The sequence below is a fragment of the Solanum pennellii genome, chromosome 7, assembly GCF_001406875.1.
Source record: "Solanum pennellii chromosome 7, SPENNV200".
NCBI classification, from domain to species: Eukaryota; Viridiplantae; Streptophyta; class Magnoliopsida; order Solanales; family Solanaceae; genus Solanum; species Solanum pennellii.
Window position 1 is genome coordinate 59,462,461 of NC_028643.1, and position 20,467 is coordinate 59,482,927.

The window sequence follows — 20,467 nt, forward strand, 5'->3', positions numbered from 1 at the left end:
TCCCCCCCCCCCCCCCAGTTTTCTGAATCATACCAATATTTGCAGTTGTCAAGCTCCAGTTTTCTGGGAAGACCTAGTGGGTCTCTGAGGCAAGGTCTAGTCTCTGGCAGCCGTGAGACTTTCACCATGGGAAATGACTCTGACCCTACACATTCTCGCACGCCTGAGGCAAGTCCAGCAACTATGCACAAAATATCAGGTGGACATAGAAGCTCTCTACTTGGTGGATCATCTGATCCTAGGTATGCCTCATCTAGCAAGAATACTTCTGGGATAAAGAACTATGAATCGGCGCTCAAAGGAATTGAGACTCTACATTTTGATGATGAAGAGAGGGCTCATTGATTGCAAATCCTTTCACATGTAAATTTTTACTTGTTTGGTAGACTTCAGATATAGATTGAGGCCCTGAGAGCTTATTTTTGTTTGAATTCGTGGGTTGGAAACTAGTGAATGAGCAGTTGTTATTCACTCTGCCAAAAGATCTACAGCAAATAAAAAAATCCAGATGGTGCAAATGCAGGAGGTGTGAGGTTCTGTCAATACTAACTCCAACATGGTGCATGACTCTCTATAGATGTAGGCAATGCATGCAGCATTGTCTATAATCATTTAGTTCTGTCCAACTGTGGGGGATCAGTTAAACTGTATATTAAATTTCCCCATACTTTTAATACTTTTCAGGTTAGTAGATGTGGTTCATTTAAATACAGTTCTCAAATATTAGTGTTCTGGTAATTCATGTGTAGCTTGTTGTGCAAGGATCATGCTGTGCTCATTTCTCTCTAGTATATCAATTGAAACAGAATAGGAGGTGTTAGAAAGGATGGTCATTTTATGTACTTTTGGCAGCAATTTTTAATCGTTTGTTTTCTGTTTCTTGCATTGCATAGTTGTGTAGTGAAAATACAATATAGAGAGGTATCTAGGTACCTTATTTGCTATCACAACCTTGAGAAGTGTTGAAGATGAATATGAAATACAACTGTGAGTTATACTCCTTAGATTTCTACTTTACAAGTTTTTTTTATTTTTTTTGATTTTCTATTAAGTGAGGAACTGAATGGCCCATATTCTCCCGATTTTCTTGTTATGCTTTGTTTATAACAAGTTTGCAGAAGTTTGACATGGATGCCTTTGCTGATTTGTGATTTTTGTCGTAACTTGTTTGTGTTATGCATTTCGTATTGTTGGCGTGCATGGCCCATGAAATCAAACTAGTTATTTTGATGATAAAACTCATTTCTGTTCCCTCTTTCCCTTGTCTATTAAACTCTTCATTTCTGGTTCGTTGCTCCTATTCTTCTCTAACCCCAACACTGTAAGGTCACTCTTCTCCTCCTTTGGGTGTTTGTCCAATCAAAAGTCCACATACAAGTCTTCCGGAGCGAATTCCGATTGTTCGGTGCCCTTGAGTGAACATTGGACACGGTATCATTTTCTTTTGAGGTCTAACTTATGAGTAGGTATGTCTGTTAATACAACATTAACGCATACCCATCAGCCCAACTCAAATAAGATACAACCTAAAAAAGTAATAAGTACTTGGCCATGTACTTTAAAACCTCCTATTTGCCAATAGAAATGTTGGCCTACTTCCACACTGGATATATTGTATAAATCCTTTTAGAGTATTTTTATTTTTTGAAAAAATAGAATTTTTTTTTTGTGTTTGAAAAACAAAATTTTTTAGGTGGAAGGTGGGGTGGGGTGAGGGTGCCTACGGGAGGGGTGATTTTTTTTTTTTGAATAATAAATTTATTTAAATGGATTAAAATCATTTTGTCTAAATCATATTTGACCAAATTCATATTTGCCCATATGATATTTGCCAAACCATTTTTCCTCAATTGATATTCGACCATTCAAATCCGATTCAATTCAACTATTTGTCACCCTTAGTCAAAAGCTATTCTTGTATAGCTTTAAATGATTATCGGTTTAATCGTGTATACTCACATTGTGTCCATGTTGTTGGAACATGTTAGTCAATCTATCTCCTCTTTCATATTTCATACTTCTTCTAGATATATTGAATGTTTACATTTTATTCTTTCATATTTCATACTTCTAGATATAACTAAACTTCCACATTTTCAAATTTGAGATGTATTGATAATTTTCTAAAACTATATCATTTTTTAAAAAGGGTTTTGTGGACTTTTGTGTAACTACTAAAAATTGATCTGAGTTTGGACAAATTTATCATTAAAAAATTATTGCTAAACTAACCAAATTACTACTATGTGCGTAATAAATCATATGTTTTGTCAATTTATCAATTATTACTAGACATACATTAATTTGCCAAAATATTATCTTCAACGCCAACAAAATAAAATAGAAACCCGAAAAAACTTACCTGCACTTGTGTTTACACTATATTAATGCAATTGTAATTAATTATTACGTGATTTAATGAAGTAAAACACATGTTAATTAAGTAAGATTAAGTAAAATGAACTGTAAATGTAAACACATGACGTGCATATATTAAATTGGTGGGTGTGAGTAAGTTTCACCCCTTATCGATCAGCACAAGTCATCTTTTAATAGGTCTAATTACTTGGTTGAAACTAGATGTCTGAAGACTTCCACATTACTTCTTTCTGGATAGCCCTAGCCAGTAGCCAACTGGTACCTGGTGCGCAACTCTTGGTTATTGAGCCTATCCCTCTAACCTTTATAACTTAAATAACAGGCATGCGTCAAGCACTACACACTACATCGATGCCCTGGGAACAAAGAAATTCCTGCAATTAATTAGCAGAGAGGCACTTTTAACAACCCTATACTTGTTCTGAATCATAACATTTTTGATACTAAACACAGATAGATTTTTTCAAGGAAAAATTATTGCCAAACACCAATCCGACATCTAGTTAGTGTACAAAATATGCACACAGTGTATAGATAGTGTATACTTAATACTAAATATACATATACATATACAATACTTCGGCCATGTTGGTAAACTAGAGTTGAAGAGTATACTTAAGTAGGTTTTACTTTCTTCTTTAATCCCAACATTATGGTCAGGGAAGGTAGAGCAACAACACTCCTGGAACTTTGGAAGAACCCTTCAAAGTGAACAGTAAATTTATCCAAAAATGCAAAACAACCTACTATACAAAATGTATAGCATCAAAATTGCAATCAACATGACTTATCTTTTAACAAATACTGTCTAATATAATATGATAATCTAAACAAAGCAAATAAATTTCAACACCATTAACATGTGATTAACTCACAAAACCAACAATTTTAACGACATCATCAATTTTCAATTGACTAGCCATAAACGAACTAGTTGCAGCATTTGATTTCATAATAATGTAATTAATTTATACCAGAACTATAATTTGCTTCAACTGAGAGATCATTTTTTTATCAGTATAACTGCAAGAGCATTTTTTATATCCAAACAATCAGTGTATAAATCAATAATAGCACGATAGAGAACAAAACATGGAGATTTCAAGACAGAAAAAGAATCTCGACGGTAAGGGAGTAGAAGAAACTAGAGACGGTAGAGAAACCCGAAATAAAAACGAAGAAAGAATAAGATACCTCAAGAAAATGAGTAATATACCAGAGAAGAAGAAAGAGCTATCTTGAAGAAAAAAGATGAAAAGAAATCCAAACAAAGCAAGAGAACCATAGATTCAAAAAAAGGATAGGAGAAGTATCGTCACGGAACAGAGGAAACAAGAAGAGAATTGGAGGGAAAAACAACAAATTATACCTGGAGAGGACTGGGAGTACTCAAACTATACGAAAAACCTTAGTTTTCTCTGCTCCTTTTTCTCTTCTATGTTTCATCTTTCAATGTGAGATTCAAAGAAGCAGCCACTTGTTTCCTCACGTGGATCACTTTGCACCTTATATCCAAAGCAAGCTTCCCCGAAATACCATCATTTCACCCTTAAAGGAATATAACTTTGCATCACTTCTTCCCTTTAAGGGATGAGAAAATGCTTTTAAGAATACAGAGCACTAGGAAAAATGGGCTTCAGTAAACAAAAAATCAACATATAAGAAAAACTAAGAAATGCTGGATACACCATCAATAGATGATGCACTAGATTTTTCCTGTCTAGTCTCTACCAGTGTTATTAACTTAGCTTCATGCACAAAGTCATGCATTTTATAGAAATTTGCACTTCAAAGTTCAGTTGATGACGTGCAAAGTGATCCCAACGAGCAACAATCAGTTCTTTGAATCTAAATTTTGTGTAGTGTATAAATATCGATATTGTTGTATACTGAATTAGTTATGTTAGCTGTAAGTCTACATATTCTTTGAAGTGACCGAGAAACTTGTCAGGAGCTGATTCCTGCCCCCTCTACCTAGTCGCAAGTCGACAATTATGGTATTAAATTCATACAATTTGGCATTTTTATGTGCGCTTCACTTCTTGTTTTTGCATTAAAGAGACAAAATATAGCAGCAGAAAACAACACCATAGTATCAAAAAATTAACTAGTGAAGCTGTTATTCATAGGAAGAGGGAAAAACGGAGGGTAAGTAGGACGTACAAACTAATCAAAATCAGATAACCAAAAGTGGCTATGGAATATTATGTAAGGTGGAAAGTGGATTTTAACTAGACGAAAGCAGTGAACATCTGAAGAAGATTCAAGTTTCAGCAAGCAAACTTGACCTCTTTAGCACAGTGAAGTTTCTCAAGAGAGTAAAATGGCCCTAGTCATTTCAATAGTTTGCTAATCAATAATGGATTTTCTTCCGAACAGAAGCCCAAAACTACTGTTCCAAGTTCTGGAGAATAACAGCACCTTACATCTTAATCTAGAAGGTCGCTGAATGTATAGATCTAGTTATGGAAATTTCAAGAATCAATTTTATTAATATGCACATCTCAGTCATGGATGAAGTTCGAATCAGAACTATTGAATACCAATACAGGCAAAACGATGATTTCTTCCCATCAGTCTAAGCACCTTGGTGGGCGGAATTAGCCGATACTGGGAGGATACGATATCGGATGGAATTATCAAGTTGTGTACAAGGTTGGACAGCTACTACGATACAACAAAAGAATAAAAATAAGAGCCAATCTACTTTGGGGGAATTTAAACATTCTTCACACTCCACTCGGAATCGAAAAATGAAAACAAAAATCAGGAAGATGACTACAACTTTGTACGGAAAGCAAAGACTCATTAATGTAACAACTCTTGAATAAATCCAATAAGAAATATAACATAAGTATTACTTAATCCTAATCTGGGCAACCAGAAATGGAAATGCATCAAGAAAAAGTAATACTATCGAATGAGACATAATTTTACTCATTCAAAGCAATATAATACAGTAGAGTATATTATTTGAAAGAAATCTATATATAACATACTTGAAAATTCTAGATCAGGTCCAGCCATACACAACTTTGGTACACCTTTCTTTAATCCAACGAAAACTCTTCTTTATGGATCCCTTAACCTTCCCTTCAACAGTGTAAACCTTATAACTAGCCACTCTCTTCTTCCTCTGCAACTCTGGATCATTGAAACTCCAGCTCTTAGAAACTGACCCATTACTTGACTTACCTTTCTTAAACTTCACTTCCTTGGACAACTCCATCTGAGTGTTATTCGATGCATAGGAAGCACTATAACATCGAAACCCATTTGGGTTTGGGTTTGAACTGGGTTCGCTGTAACCGTTACAAAAATCACTAGAATAGCTGTACCTTTCGACCTGTCCTCTGGAATCGTTATATGACTTGCATCTCAAGTCATCCATGGTTGGATCTTCGAGTTTATTTTGTGAATTTGGGGACTTTGATTTTGGTTCACCTTTGGATTTTTCCCTTTTCCATTGTGTCGGTGGTCGTAGGATTAGCAGCGGGGAGGTGGAATTGCATGTTATGTCCCAAGTTTTAACTGCAATTATGTCACCTTTTGCTTACCTAATTTGACCTATTTTCCCACCTAAATTATATTGGATTAATTTAAACATTTCAAAACTCAAGTGAAAATATTATAGATAATAACTTTTTAAGTTCAATATAATTAAAATGTATATCTTAAAACATAGATAAAAAATAAATAATTTAACTGTAGAAAAGTAAAACAAGTATTAATAAAGAGTAAAGTTACACAGATTATTGACTTGTCCGTTGAGATACTTCTTGTATGTGGCAAAGGAATAATAATTTGATCAACTCTGACAGATATTTATGAGCATTTTCCTTTTGAATGATGTGATTATGTAAAAGAAAATTTACTCATTTTAGAAGAGGTTACCTCTAGTAAATTTGGAGCTCCACTTTGTTCCAAAATTTTGCATTAATACCTCTACAGACTAGAAATGAATGTAAAATTAATTGTCCATTTGTCCTAGCCTTGGTATATAGAATCACCTGATACACATTGCTAATAGAAAGTGATAGGTATCTCATGATATTAGTTGAGATGCGCAAAAGATAATTTCGATAACCGATAAATGTACCAACCAAGTGGAGCTTATTTCAAGTCCCACTTTTCTTGTCTAGAAAAGAAAAGATTAACCATAATGTTCTCGCGCTTTCAAGTCAAAAAAGTCTGCCCTTAATCTACAATTCCAGAAAATGGTTCAATTATTCACGCTGTTACTAGTTACGCAAAATGTCGATGGAAAAAAAGTTCTCGAAAACTCAAATTTAAAAACATTTAACTTCATGTCCAAATTATACACCATTAAAATACAAATAGGACATAGACATTACCAAATTTAATATGAATCTATCATGTTCTTTGCTGTCTACTTCACAGCTGTGCAATAGTAAGTATGATTTAGCTTCCTCCAAAACTTTGTTTCACAACAACAAATTAAGCGTTTTTAAGCACAATCGGCTTTGTTTATGTGTTACACTCAATTATTTACATTTCATGCTAGCATCACAGCCAAGCACAAGCAAAAGAGATGAATGAGAAATTAGAGGCGAGTAGGGATTACATTAACAAGTGCAGGTACCCCAAGATTGTATGTTACATTTTTCTGACGTAGAGAAAAACCATAAAAATGTTAAGTCATCCGCATCACCTTGTCGTGCCCTTGTGTTGTGCATCCAGAACAGATAATTTCGTGTGTCATCTGAATATCATTTGGAGTGATGAAGGAAATAGCAGGATGCCTTCGCCAGAAACACATCATCAGCATTGTTACTGGTGGATGACCAGTGTTCTCTAAGAAACAGTAGCATAGAGCTTGGAATCCAAAACATAAATACTCAAACACACAACGATTCATGATCTCCGGCATGATGCTTAATGTGCACTGCCTTTTCTATTCATTACGTCGTGGTAATACAGGAGCACACACATCGGCTGACCAAGAATGCAGAAAAAGCACCAGAACATCATATTGCCAACCTAGAAAGATTATATAACTTAATGTGATTCACTTTTAATTACATTTTAAATGAATGTAGAAGAAGGAATCAGCTGAGCATATGGAAATATAACTACACCTAAAAACATACCATCGAGCTTTGGAACTGATTTTGTAAGAAGTTTGTGAGAATGACCAAAGGAACCTGATGAAAGAAACATCGCCATATTTAATCTTCAGCATGGGCAAAAAAAGATAATCTTAACATTTCAAATATTGATGTTTTAAAAGCAGTGTGCTTTGGAAACATGAATAACAATGAATTTAAGTTCTATGCACCTGATGAAAATGACTACTAACCAGCTATAATTAGTTAGACTACGCTGATAGTGTAAATTTGTAGCCAGTGTATACAATTAAATCCAATAACATAATGCTAAATGCCATTACCTGGAACATAATTCCAATGAATGCCCAAAACTTGAAAAGGCGACAAGGAACAGCAATACACAGCTGCAGATAGGCAGGAACACGTCATCTTAGAGACTCGGACCAGTAGTTGTAAGTTGCCATTACTGGGTTATGTTATAAAATATGGAAGAGGGAGGAAACAACATACCTCATGGAAAACAGCAGAAACAAGGAAAGCAATCAGTAACGCGACCGCCTGCACCAAGCGTAAGCGGATATTAAACTTGTCAAAGCAGAGAGTGCAAAATCATTTCAAGCAACAGGTTAGCGTTTTATCCTATTTACACTCACCAATTAACTGAGATCTGACAGATAAATACTTCTACAAAAATATTCTCTTGAATTGTCAACTAAAACGTACGTTATGAAGGTCGAATATCAGAGGCAACTATTCTGTTTTTAGCATAAAGACGTAACCTTAAGGTTTTAAACCCATCTAACTGGAAATATTTGTACTTGCAGATCGACATATAGTAAAAAGGTGAAAATGCTGCCATAAGTTCTCTAAAAAATGCATTTTGAATTGAGGAATCATGAACGAACATAGATTGCTGCACATACAATGAAACTAAAAGTAGAAGAAATATCAGAAATCAATTTGGAGAGGCAAACACAAGAAAAGTATGATATATACACGAAAAAACAAAAAAAGGAATTATTGAGACTGAGAAGGCAGGCACCTTTGGAATTCCATTCCTTAAGCAGGGGAAATAAATATGACGAACCATCCACTTATGAACAGGCTGCAATAATCACAAGATACATTGTTACTAATATAAAGGAAAGGAAAAATGCCTTAACAAAGATGGAAGCTGAATTGCCTTGTAACTTGGGGTTCTTTTATATGGTGGAATAGCAAAATTGACTTGGCGAAGCAGGACATCATAAAGGCCATAATTTTACGTGGTCTCATGCAATCTGTCGGGTGGACAGGAAATACTCCATTCAAACTCAAAGGATAGTTTCATAGAAGAGGGAAAAACACAGAACAAAGCCTATACTCTGGAAACCATTTGAGTTAAAAAACTCAAAAATATTGACCAATTCTATCAATTAGATTTAACGTACTCCCTCCGTCCCATTTTATGTGAGGTAGTTTGACTCGGCACGGAGTTTAAGAAAGAAAGGAATACCTTTAAAACTTATGGTCCAAAATGAATGATAGAAATTTGTGAGGCTGTAAATCATTTCATTAAGGGTAAAATAGACATTTTATAGTCAATTCTTGCTTAATATAAAAACGTGTCAATTCTTTTTGGGACTGACTAAAAAGAAAAGTAAGTCACATAAATTGGGACAGAGGGAGTATTATTTAGGGTGTTCATTAGGATGGACCAAAGATGCTCCCTTTTTGTAACCTAATAGGTCAACCTGAATAGCCAAATGGACACTCATACTTGCACCTATTTGTGTTCCCAGCCCTCGACTCCATGAGGTTTCATCCAGACAACTATACATGGTCAGAATTAGTGTTATAAACCCATCTAACTGTTGACCAAGGTTATGTTAAGTTTGTGTAAAACAAGAAATCTGTTTAGGTGTCCGGATGAAACCCCGTGGAGCATAAGGGTTGTTATACAAATCAGTGCAAGCACGAGTGTCTATTTGTCTATTCAGCCTTAAATTTATTTAAGAACGATGAAATATTGAACAAACCCCAAAACTAAATGGGACATTCAGAAAAAAACTACAAAGTGTTGAACAATAGAAACCACAAATAACTCAATGCAGAAAAGCCTTTATTATTCTTAGGGTAATAAGTTTCATTTTTTAAAAAATGACCCTTCTTTCTTTAAGGGGTAAAAGTTGATTCTGTTACTAACCAAAATGACATCCTTATTGCAGTTATATTTAATAACAAGTATGACAACAGAAAAATCAAACTACAGAAAATAAATAAACTGAACTATTGATATATATTTTACTCGGACTCTTCAAACATGTAGCCGCACCCATTTTGGATTCCTCATGCACTACTTCTGGAGGATCTGACTCGCACATGTGTCCAAGCAACATAGATTAACTCAAAGTCCATTAAACTCACTTTAAGTAGTAACCTAAAGGCAGAATACCTTAAGACCTTCATAAGCTTGGCATGAATTATTAGTTGCATACCTAAACTACAGGCAGCCAAATGGGCGGGTTGAGCTGAATTTAGGCAGATCAAAATGAGTTGAGTTAATAAAAGGGCGGGTTTAGACATGTGTGAGGAGGTGCATGTTTGGACATATGCAGGGAGGGTCGAGATAAAATAATTAAATTATAGAGAACATTCAGCAGCCTTAGGAAGAGCACTTGGGTGAAACCAAGAAACATAACACAACTTCTGAACTGTTGGATCAATGTGGGCAATACTACAATTAAGGAGGAGAGATGGTAGATTGTCCCAGCTTGTATAAAGTGGACAGTGTGGAAATAAAGGAATCAAAGATGTTTTGGGGGCAAGAAGAACAATTTGCAGAACTTTAAGATGAATTGTATAGCTCATTCTTATTTTTTGTGTAAACAGAAAGGCAGAAGAACTTTTTGATGTTTTAGACTGTTTAAGACAAACAGCACAGATGGAGTCTGTTTTTAGTTTGTAATACTTTTGGAAGGGGTACTACTCTGATGTAGTATACCTGTGGTTAATAGAAGAAAAAGTTACCTCTCAAAAAAAAAAAATATATGTGGGTGTTGGACTTTGGTGAGGTTTAGAATTTAAAGTGATCCCACAATTTCCTGGTCTTAAGAGTTCACTCATGTTTGGAGATCGTCATATTCATGGGTGCACTTGATATCACAGTGATTAGTCTCAGCAGAGACCAATCAGGAATTTAAACTCTACAGGTTCAATTTGTAAGGTTTTGTATTTTTAATGTTTACACATTCATATATACTCCGTAAGTCCCAATTCATATGACACACTTTTCTTTTTAGTCAGTACCAAATGGAATGACACATTCCTTATTTGAAATATGTTTAATGTCATTATCAACAAATTACCCATGTTGAGTCCCACTTATATGGCAGAAAGTTCACAAAGGTAAGGATAGTTTTGGAACATTGTCTTCCCATATTTCTTAAACTCCATGCCTAGTCAAATTACATCCCATAAATTAGGAGGAAGGGAGTAACATTTATTGTAATTTTAGTAGACTTTTATACATAAATTTATGCTAGGCATTGGAAGTACTGGGTACAAATGAACCTGGTGCTACTATGTTGCATCCACCCCTGTGTGTAGGTTATTCTATTCTTATGAATTTTGAAAAGCAATTTGGAATATATCATTGACACGGAAAAATGGAAATGAAAATAATCTAAAACGTACCTAAACTTAGGAAAATGTAACATGTATTTTGCAGAGTTACTGCAGCCGCTAACCAAAACTAATGCAGATCATTCTTTTTCCATTTTTAATATTGATAAGATTTTTAAAAGATATTTACAATGTCAATATGCAGATGTGTAGAACCGTGCATCACTAATTTCACAACTAAATTCTTCTATAATATTAATCATTAGCAGCAGCCTTTGAAAACCTAAAAACTTGTTTCAATTTTAGATCAAACCAGTTTTATGTTATTTCCAAGCACTACCTTCATTGTTTTAAAGCTCTAAAGGCCCCCCCAAAAAAGAAAATAGAACTTAAGAACAGACTTTAATTCCCTAACTGACTTGCAAAATTCCAGCCAAAAGACCAAAAAAGAAATTAAACTGACGTTTTTAAGGAAAAGAATACTTGAACAGGGCGGGGGTTGGTGGACGTGGGTATAGTATGGGGCAGGTTGACGGGGTGAATGTGCTATGTGGAGCGGGTGAATTTGAAATTTTGCAGGTTAAGATAGAAAACACACTGCACTGCTTGCCATCCCTATAGTTGATTGTCATTCCTGTCAAGTGTACTTTTGGAAAGATACAGGTTGGGCCAAAGATATTTTGTTATAGCCAACTGTGGAGTGAAAGAGTGGCAGACAATTGATTCTGTTAAGGAAGGCTTTACAAGTGACAATAACATCATTTCAGAATGTACTTTTGGTAGAAACTGAACATCAATCGAATAAGTAGACTTCTTGGTCAATAAGACAACAACATGTTTGCATGCATAAGAATCAGGAAATGATTTATCGTAAAAGGAAGATAGACATACCATATTCCACATTCTCCAGTACTGATAACAGCAGCCACAGCAGGATAATCACATAAGAAAGAATAAGAAACTCCAACCAGATCTGAAACAGTTAGTATAACAGAATGCAAAGTGATATTTGAATCTACCTCATCAATTGTTTTGGCATTCCACCAATCCTTGTAGAACTCACGATCACCAAAACATAGTAGTTCGGCAAGTATATTTAGCCTGAAGACAAATATGAAATATGTGAACAGAACTAAGTCCCTTTGATGCAAAAGGGAACATAAGCCAAATATTCGTTTTAGTATTATTCAGAGATCAGAGTAGAAGCTTTTCATATCCTTGTTAACACAGTTAAGAAGTTCCACATCAGAAAAGGGATGAGCAATTGGTCTCCTAATATGGACTTGGACAATCCTCACCCTACAAGCTAGCTTTGGGGTTGAGTTAGGCCCAAAAGCCATATCTTTGCATGGTCTCAGAGCCAGGTTCTCCAATTCTTTATTCACCAATGTTGGACCCCATTTACATGTCCACGCTCTAACGAGGTCTGGGCGTGCAGGGGAGTGTTAAGAAGTCCCACATCGGAAAAGGGATGGGCAATCGGTCTCCTTATCTGGACTTGGACAATCTTCACCCTACAAGCTATAGCTTTTGGGGTTAAGAAAGGGCCAAGATCCATCTTTACAAACACCAACGCCATTCCGAAGAGGAAGCAAAGAGATAAATTATATCTGTATCTTTAACACTAACAAAAATAAGGAAGAATGAAAAATAAGGAAGAATGCATTGTTTAAACATCAGATGAGTTCTAATGACACGTCAACAATCATAACTGTTCAAAGGATTCAGAAGGCCTGAGCATTAAGGCATTCATAACTAAAAGGTACTTTCTTATTCTAGGGGAACCTTTTCTCTCCTTTTATTTGGGAGGGGTTGGGTGGAGTGCGGGAGGGGGAGACGGATAGATTTTCAATCAGATATACGGTAACTAAAACCACTCAGGATCATTGAGAACCTACGGAGGTTCTATTGGTGTACCATCTGGTACTTCCTTTCCTGCCTGATAGTAAGCACTAATCATGTTTAGAAACTCAAATTTTAGTAAGTGATCAACACTTCAACAGTTTCTAACGAAGAATCAAAGTTGAATTGAACGTAGTTCGATTGGGAAAGGGGGAATCTGCGGAGACAGACACTTCAACGATGTTAATGGTACTTGTTCTGAAGGATTTTACAGCACACATTTCTTGCAAAAAAAGGGATTCGGGCATCGAACAAAAGGAAAAACAGTAAATATGAATTAAAAGTAGAGGGACATACCAAAGATGAAAGATGCAATAAAACATGCAGAGCCAGACATATAAATTTGGAACCGAAAGCTTCAATACCCTCTCAATGGCATATAAAAGGTTTCCTTTCAAAGGATGTTGTGAATTTTGCACAATTGGGTTAATGTACTGCACAAGTATGCATCCCGTCAGAATATATTTATGCTAATCAGAGGAAATTCTGAACCTTCACGAAAGAAAAAATCACCTGTTCTATGATGAATCCCATCAATCCTGTAAATATTACCAGCTTGATGAATTGTCGGGCAACCCAACCTTTGCGAATGCATGGAGTGCGGGGATAGCTAAGCTTCAGATAACAGAATAAATAAATCAAAAAACTAATGAGTTGATGTAAAAAACAACTCGTAGAGTGAAATCTCTTTGATCCCTTATATAGGATTTTTATTTAAAAGGGGATTTAATGATAAGATGATAGCTTTCGTAATCTATTTCCTTTGGTTATCATACATAAATAAAACTTATAAGATTTTAGCGTATAATTTTTTTGGTAAGAAGGAAGAGGGAACCACAATAAGTTATGCATTTAGCTAGAATTGAGCTGTAGGATCAGAAGTAGTGGCAGCAAAAGCCAGAAGAAGTGCTGGTGGCGGATGATACCTTCTTGCATTTGGTGGACGGTGTGGAAAGAAAGAAATGGGAGATGCTTTTGAGATAAACTTAAGTCCATTCGCGATGTAAAATGGAGCTGTCTAGTCAGATTATTTTTTTGGTGCAAGGAGAACTGTATAGAGGAAATGGATGAATTTGTCGATTTCTTAGGAGCTTTGTAAATCTAGATTCTATTTTCTCCTCTAGTAAAAAGTGTTTGAAGGTGACCAGCATCCTTTAATGCTGAGGAATACAACAGTACTTTTGTCAAAAAAAAAAAAAGGAGAGAGAAAAAAGAGTCCTCCAATATTGGATTATCATGGAATGAACTTTGTTCAATTCTAGCTTAATCGTTTGGCTCAGTTGTCTTTCAGGACCAGACCCAAAATTAGCATGATAAAATACACTGTATTAGTCAAAATGAAGGAATATGTTCAATTCAACAACTCCCTACGTATACTAATTTTGCTTGACTTAACCTGAACTTCTAAATTACAACTGCTCTTGGAGTCTGAGTATGAACAGTACAATTCAATAGGGAATTCAAAGGCAGCAATGTAAATAGTTTAAAGAGTATTATATAACCCAGTCCTTTTGCAATCTCAATAAGTAATTTGAAACATCTAAACACCAACAATACTAATTCGTAGGTAAATCGTCAAGCATACAAGAATGACAATTTATACTAGTAACATGTGTATCTTCTTATAAAATGGTGATTCCATTCGCACCAATATTGTTTGACAAGCTGTTTTGAGCACGGAATCTATAACAGAAAGCATTTGAAGGTATGTATCAATAATTGTAGTGAGGGAAAAATGAGGATTCTAACAACTGATTTACCTAGTTGTTGGAACAGGCGAGGAAGTAGCAAGAGACAGAAGACTTGGTGGAATTTGATTCCGCATTGCATTTGGTGGACAGTGTTGAAGGAGAGGAATAGTAGGAATTTTGAAGATATATCCAATTCCATTCACAAGGTTAAATGGAATTGTATTGTATCTCTATATTTTTTGGGTAAAGAGATAGGATTAGAGGAGTCGGATCAACTTTTAGAATTCTTAGATCCTTGTAAGAATTATGCTTTTTGTTCTTTTCTGATTTTCTAAAGGCCCCCAACATATCCTTAATGCTGAAGAATATAATGTTTACCAATTCTCCAAAAAAAAATTAGGATTCTAACAATTAGAGACCCGACCATACGATACATACTATAGGATAGCAGACTAGCAGGAAGAAATTAGACTTGTTAAAATTAATATGAGGGCTCAGCATCCTGCAAAACAATTTCAAAATCAAAAAAACAAAAATAATAAGTTGATGACTACAAACACAAGATACCTACCACCAAATTTACTATTCGTAGCACTTACAACACCAATTTAAAGATACTAGGTTGTGATATATTTAGAAGATCGATAGCCCCTCTCTCCCACTTGTTACCTAATTTACTTTACCCTCGTAGCCAAATTGACCAATGCTAAGAATGATGTCAGATCAAGGGTGTGGCCTAGTGGTCAATGAAGCAGGTTGAGAATCATGAGGTATCAGTTCAAATCCCAGGGGCAATCGTACTAGCTGATTTCTTTCTATCTGTAAAAGCCAGAGTTACCGGTACTTTTGCTGGTGGGACGTTGCAGGTACCCTGTAGAATTAGTCATGGTAGTATTTACTGATAAGAGTTTTAAGTTGCAAAATGCCTGATAGATTAGGAATAGGTTGGTGGTCAAATTACATAACTTTGACCATTGAAGTCTATGTATGATAGTTAATTTGGCACATATCAAATACAAGTTCATCAGCAATAATGTCTAGTGTCCTCTATGACCAAACTTAAAACCTGAAAGCATCAACTAGGCACAGTCATCCACTCCTAATTTCTGTATTAAACATTGCAAACCACCATAAACAAGTTTATCTATTTAAAATCAAGGTTAATTTGCAATCAGACATAAGCTAATGATGCAGGTTCGTTACAATGGAAGAAATTGACTGGATAAAATTTTGCAAGATTTCACTGATCCTACCTGATAGCATAATGTTGGAGCCACCATGAAGTAAGCCAAACTCTTGAAGCTGACATCATAAGAGTAATCCGCATCCGAAGTTTCAACCTAACAACATAAATAAGTGAATAACAAGAACAACATACCCAGTGAAAACCCACAAAGTGGGGTCTGAAATAAGAGAAAAACGAAACAAAAAAAAACATAAAAAGGCTAGATGTAAGAGATTCGATATAAAATTGCTCAAAGCACAAGAATAAGATAAATCACTTAAGTTGGTTAATCTAATGGTTTTTAATATTCACACCCAAAAATGAAGCTTTAATCCAGCACAGATCCTATGGGTCCATGAGAAGAGGACACAGATTAATAATACCTTATCTATAGACTTTGCAAGTACTCTCATATCGTGATTTGTATGTGCATAAGAAACCAGCTTCATCCACACAATACAAGCAACGAGCATCAATATGACACCAGACAGAAAAGCAGAATCACACCTGTGCAGTTTAAAAGCATTAACTTGATATTAATTTAAATATATACCAGCTAGAGAAATCGCAGTTGGACAGGTACAGTTGAAAATTCTCCCCTCGTAATGGTAATCCAAATTTTACATCAGTGATTATCCTTCCCAACATCCCAAAATGAAGGTTTTAAAATGTCTCAAATAGTTTAACTCAGAATCAAATATTAGTTCCAAAGCAGAACTCCTGTCCCAATAAATAGTCATTTTTGGACATCTAAAATATTCACTACCTAGAAATTTCCCAGTTTTACTACAAAGATGGAAGCAGCTAGAACCGCCTATCATAAACTTTTAAGAGGATATATATCAAAGCTTCAAGATTACAATGCATAAAGACATACTTGAGAATGACCAGAACTGGATACAAAATGGCAACTGTTGTTATAGTTATGTGAAGAATGACCACCGCCTGCAGCATCACGCAGAAAATTTATTGATTAAGTTTGAGTCTTAAAGTATTTGTGGATCATAAAAATAGTCAAAACATCACAAGTGAAAATCACAATAGCCACAAACACCAACATAAACTCCCTTCACTACAGGAAAACGAGTCGGTGAGAACTCCATGTGAAAGTAACAAGGAATGGATTTTAGAAAGGAAAAAATAAGGAAACATAGAAAAAGAGGTCATCTTGACTTACACGCTCAGTCAAACGCCTCTTCTGTGCCATCTTCTCCACTAGGAAAGCAGTGACGGGCAAAAGTTGAAGAATGAGACTGGAAGCAAATGAAGACTTTCAAACTTCTTTGTCCAAAGAATAGTGGGTATTAAGATCATAGCAAGAGAAGGGAGCACAAATGACAATACCAGCACATTAGAAGCGGCCAATCCCTTAAAGACTTTGAACTAAACCAAAATCCAGCCCTAATTAACAGGCCATACTGCAAGAGTAGTCAAAGTTTGTCATCTGCAGTATAATACTTAAAACATTCTGAAAAATGACATATTATCTCTTTTGTAACCCTATTCCTATTCATTGATTGGCTCAGATGGTGATACTGATGAATCAAACAAGTGGGCAGGCAACAGATTGCACTCTCTAGTCAAATTAATTACAGTGATATAACAGAAAGATGTATACCTTCATCAAATTTTCGATAATCAACCTGCTGTTAACAGCAATCAGCACCACAACACAGAGATTGAACAAGCCTGCATGACTCTACCACAAAACCATATATTGGGTATCAGCAAAGAGTTTTATGCGCACTTTATACAAAGGTATAAGCTCTTGTGAGCCACATGAGATGCATTCAAGAAATACACGAAACTGAAAGTTTGTAGACTTCCCCTTTCCTCAGTAGTTCATACATCACTAGCAAATACTAATAATATACCACAGTAACTCATTTATAGCATAGTGCTATTTGTGAGCCACATGAAATGCAAAATCACGAAAAACATGAAGTTGAGTATCTTTTGTTTGCAAAAAGTTCATAGATTTCCAATGTCTTCATTTTTGAGAATGATTTTTTTTTTTTTGAGAAAGATTTCTACTGTCTTCATAAGTTCAAAAATCATTAGTCAATACTGATAATATTTCACAGTAACTCTTATCATTTGTCAAGATCACCTGCTATGCGTTTCCTCTATAATGCACAGTATAGGTGTGATCAAACCAAATATCACAAGAACCTTTACCTATTAACAGTTCTATATATCCTCTATGCTTTTCCTCTATGAGTATATCCTAAATCAGAGAGGGCGAAGATTTATTATTTAGAGGATGGGTTAAGGACAGCTTTTCTTGTGGCATGATCACTGACAGTGGCAGGACTACCGTTTTGGCTGACCTCTTTGTTTTAGTACCCTATCTTTCAGATTAGGGGTAAAGACAGCTTCTTTTTCTGCATGATCACTGTTTGTGGCAGCAATGCCATTTGGTAACCATAGATTAATGGTTGATACATCCAAAAATTGAAACCGGTTCATGAAAAAAATTGGAATTGCAAGATTTTAATTTTAAGGCACTAGGTTTAAGTCGTGTGATTGAATGAAGCACATCAAGGACAATGGCAAATTGCAATGCCTAGTTTCCTCTGATGGCAAGTCCTGCTGATGCTAACAGAAAGTGTAGGACTAATGTGCGGGCAGTCTCTTTGAAGTTCGTGTCTTATAAAAGAAAAAGTGCTGCACATTGAGCACAGTTGATCCAATTTAGCGGACAATTTCACTCAAGAAAATGTGAAAGTCAAGTTGCCCAATAATATTGAATGCCTATGTACTTCAACTTTTGCAACAAATTATCATGACCGCTAGTATTCGCAGCCTTTAACAGGTAATCAGAAAACAGGGAAATGCTTTTGGACTAAGGCATTTAGATACATTCTCTCATAAATCATAGATCACAATTACATCCTAAAATCGAAATGCTACCACTCAACCCAAGGCTTGTTTGACCTCTTGTTAAGCACAAATGAGGAGCCACCAAAATTACTCTGTTATTGTAAACTCAGTTTCGAATCTCAGCATGTCATACTATTACAAACAATTTCCGAAAACTGATTATACCAGAACTAAAAATAGAGAAGATAGTGAGAAATAAACACACCTGTCTGAAAATGGCGTCAGAGCTAAGAGGACTCTCTCTGATTAGCCGGTGAGCTGGCGCGGACGCCCTGTAAGAAAATTTATAGGCAGTTGTTGCTTCGGTTGTATTGCTTTCCTCCTGTCCATTGGCAACAGCCTCCACCTCCTCCCTTGGATTGGATTCACCAACCGATTTACTCGGCTCATTCATCGTTTCAAATCCAGCATCGCTACTACATACATCGTCACCGTTAATTGCAGTAGCCGGCTCAAAACCATTACCACCACGTCTTCTCCGAATAAGATCAGATTTAATACCCGACGCCGTTGCCGTTGCAGTGGCGGTGGCTCCTTGATTCTCCGGCAATTCCATGATTGGCATTACAAAATCAGAGGAGATTAGAAATGGAAACCGACATGCAGTTATCGATAACTGAAAAAGAGGATCTAAGATGAGGATATTGGTGCTTAAGGCGGTTTGATTTTTGAATTTTTCAGATAAAACTGGATTTGGATTTATATGTTTTTAAGCAATGCGTGGAATATGTGCTGTGCATTTTTGGGTGGAAGTGACAAAGATCACAGAGGCGTTTGGAAGTTTATGTTATGAGGTGCCAAACATTTTTTCTTTTTTTATAAGGCAAATTTGGTTGAAAGAATGGCTGGACAAAAATGGGGACTAAGTAAGAAAGGAAGAAGAAATAAATTAGTGGAATAATCATATATTGTTATTAGCGGGGGACCACATTGTTGTGAAGTCAAAGGATATTTGTTCTCCATTATTTAACATCCTTTCCTTTACATTTGACTGCCTACTTTTATTCTTTATATTAAAATTAAAATTAATACGGGTCTAAAAACCATTAATTGACCTAAAATATATCAAAATGCACGAATTTTAACAACTTACTATTTTTATATTCTTGATGACATCTCCCTCCGGTCCTCCTGGGTGTGCACTCGATTTTTCAGTTATTTTATACTGTTCGATTTAAATTTTCGATTTTTAGTTTTAAAGAAGTGTAAACCAATCCAAACCAAAATAAATTTGGTTTAGTTTGTTTTTTCTCTCTTTAGTTTGAATTTTTTCGATTTGGTTAATCAGTTATGTCAATAATTAGAAACATAACACAATTATATTTGCAATTTAATTTATATATATAGAGAGAGAATATAAATTTCTTAAATATATTTTTTAATATAAATCACAAGTAAAACATAACGCTCAATATTTAAAAGTATATCAATTATAGATGTCCAAACATAAGAAAATGAACTAAATCATAATGAAAATAACTAAAAAAAGAAAAAGTGGTTAAGTCCAACTTAATTCTAATTATATATATATATATATAATTCGTTTTTTTTTTGTTTTTCGGGTTTTCATTTTTCTAAATTCGAAACCAAACCAAAAAAATAAACAAAGTAAATTATAAACCCAAAACTAAATCAAGGATCCAAAAAAACAATCTAAATTAGAATTCGATTTGATTTGGTTTGATTTTTCGGTTTAATCCAAATAGTGCACACCC

At 35.2% G+C, this 20,467-nt stretch overlaps 3 protein-coding genes and 1 long non-coding RNA gene across 4 annotated transcripts in view; 1 reads left to right on the top strand and 3 right to left on the bottom strand.

The window, feature by feature from the left end:
• The window catches only part of LOC107026406 (casein kinase 1-like protein 2), a 7,231-nt gene extending 6,352 nt beyond the window's left edge, over positions 1 to 879 (top strand). The window contains exon 14 of the mRNA XM_015227360.2: positions 46 to 879. Within this exon, the coding sequence (XP_015082846.1) occupies positions 46 to 345 (300 nt within the window). The 3' untranslated portion in view covers positions 346 to 879. The remainder of the gene's footprint in view (positions 1 to 45) is intronic.
• A 1,505-nt stretch (positions 880 to 2,384) lies between these two features.
• LOC114077857 lies at positions 2,385 to 3,927 on the bottom strand. Its single transcript, XR_003579135.1, has 2 exons — positions 3,749 to 3,927; positions 2,385 to 2,753 (listed from the first exon to the last, which is right to left on the bottom strand). It is a non-coding gene; the product is annotated as an uncharacterized LOC114077857 (long non-coding RNA).
• Positions 3,928 to 5,184: 1,257 nt separating this feature from the next.
• Positions 5,185 to 5,902, bottom strand: LOC107024390. Its single transcript, XM_015225366.2, has one exon. The coding sequence runs from the start codon at positions 5,768 to 5,770 to the stop codon at positions 5,393 to 5,395; it is 378 nt and encodes a 125-aa protein (XP_015080852.1). The 5' UTR covers positions 5,771 to 5,902; the 3' UTR covers positions 5,185 to 5,392.
• An 833-nt stretch (positions 5,903 to 6,735) lies between these two features.
• On the bottom strand, positions 6,736 to 19,622 carry LOC107026503 (diacylglycerol O-acyltransferase 1A). The gene is made up of 16 exons (XM_015227485.2): positions 18,958 to 19,622; positions 17,488 to 17,568; positions 17,214 to 17,287; positions 17,047 to 17,122; positions 16,747 to 16,814; positions 16,253 to 16,376; positions 15,898 to 15,984; positions 13,467 to 13,568; positions 13,251 to 13,387; positions 12,071 to 12,152; positions 11,943 to 11,963; positions 8,491 to 8,553; positions 7,959 to 8,006; positions 7,790 to 7,852; positions 7,491 to 7,544; positions 6,736 to 7,380 (listed from the first exon to the last, which is right to left on the bottom strand). Exons 1-16 carry the CDS (start codon positions 19,315 to 19,317, stop codon positions 7,276 to 7,278), a joined length of 1,545 nt encoding a protein of 514 aa, XP_015082971.1. The 5' UTR covers positions 19,318 to 19,622; the 3' UTR covers positions 6,736 to 7,275.
• Between the last annotated feature and the right edge of the window lie 845 nt (positions 19,623 to 20,467).

Coding starts and splice junctions, on each gene's coding strand:
- LOC107026503 (XM_015227485.2), bottom strand. CDS start 19,317: ATGCCAATCATGGAATTGCCGGAGAATCAAGGAGCCACCGCCACTGCA. Junction 8,554..11,942: donor ACTGGAGAATGTGGAATATG/GTATGTCTATCT, acceptor TGATTATTGCAG/CCTGTTCATAAGTGGATGGT. Junction 7,853..7,958: donor TTTCTGCTGTTTTCCATGAG/GTATGTTGTTTC, acceptor GCCTATCTGCAG/CTGTGTATTGCTGTTCCTTG.
- LOC107024390 (XM_015225366.2), bottom strand. CDS start 5,770: ATGGATGACTTGAGATGCAAGTCATATAACGATTCCAGAGGACAGGTC.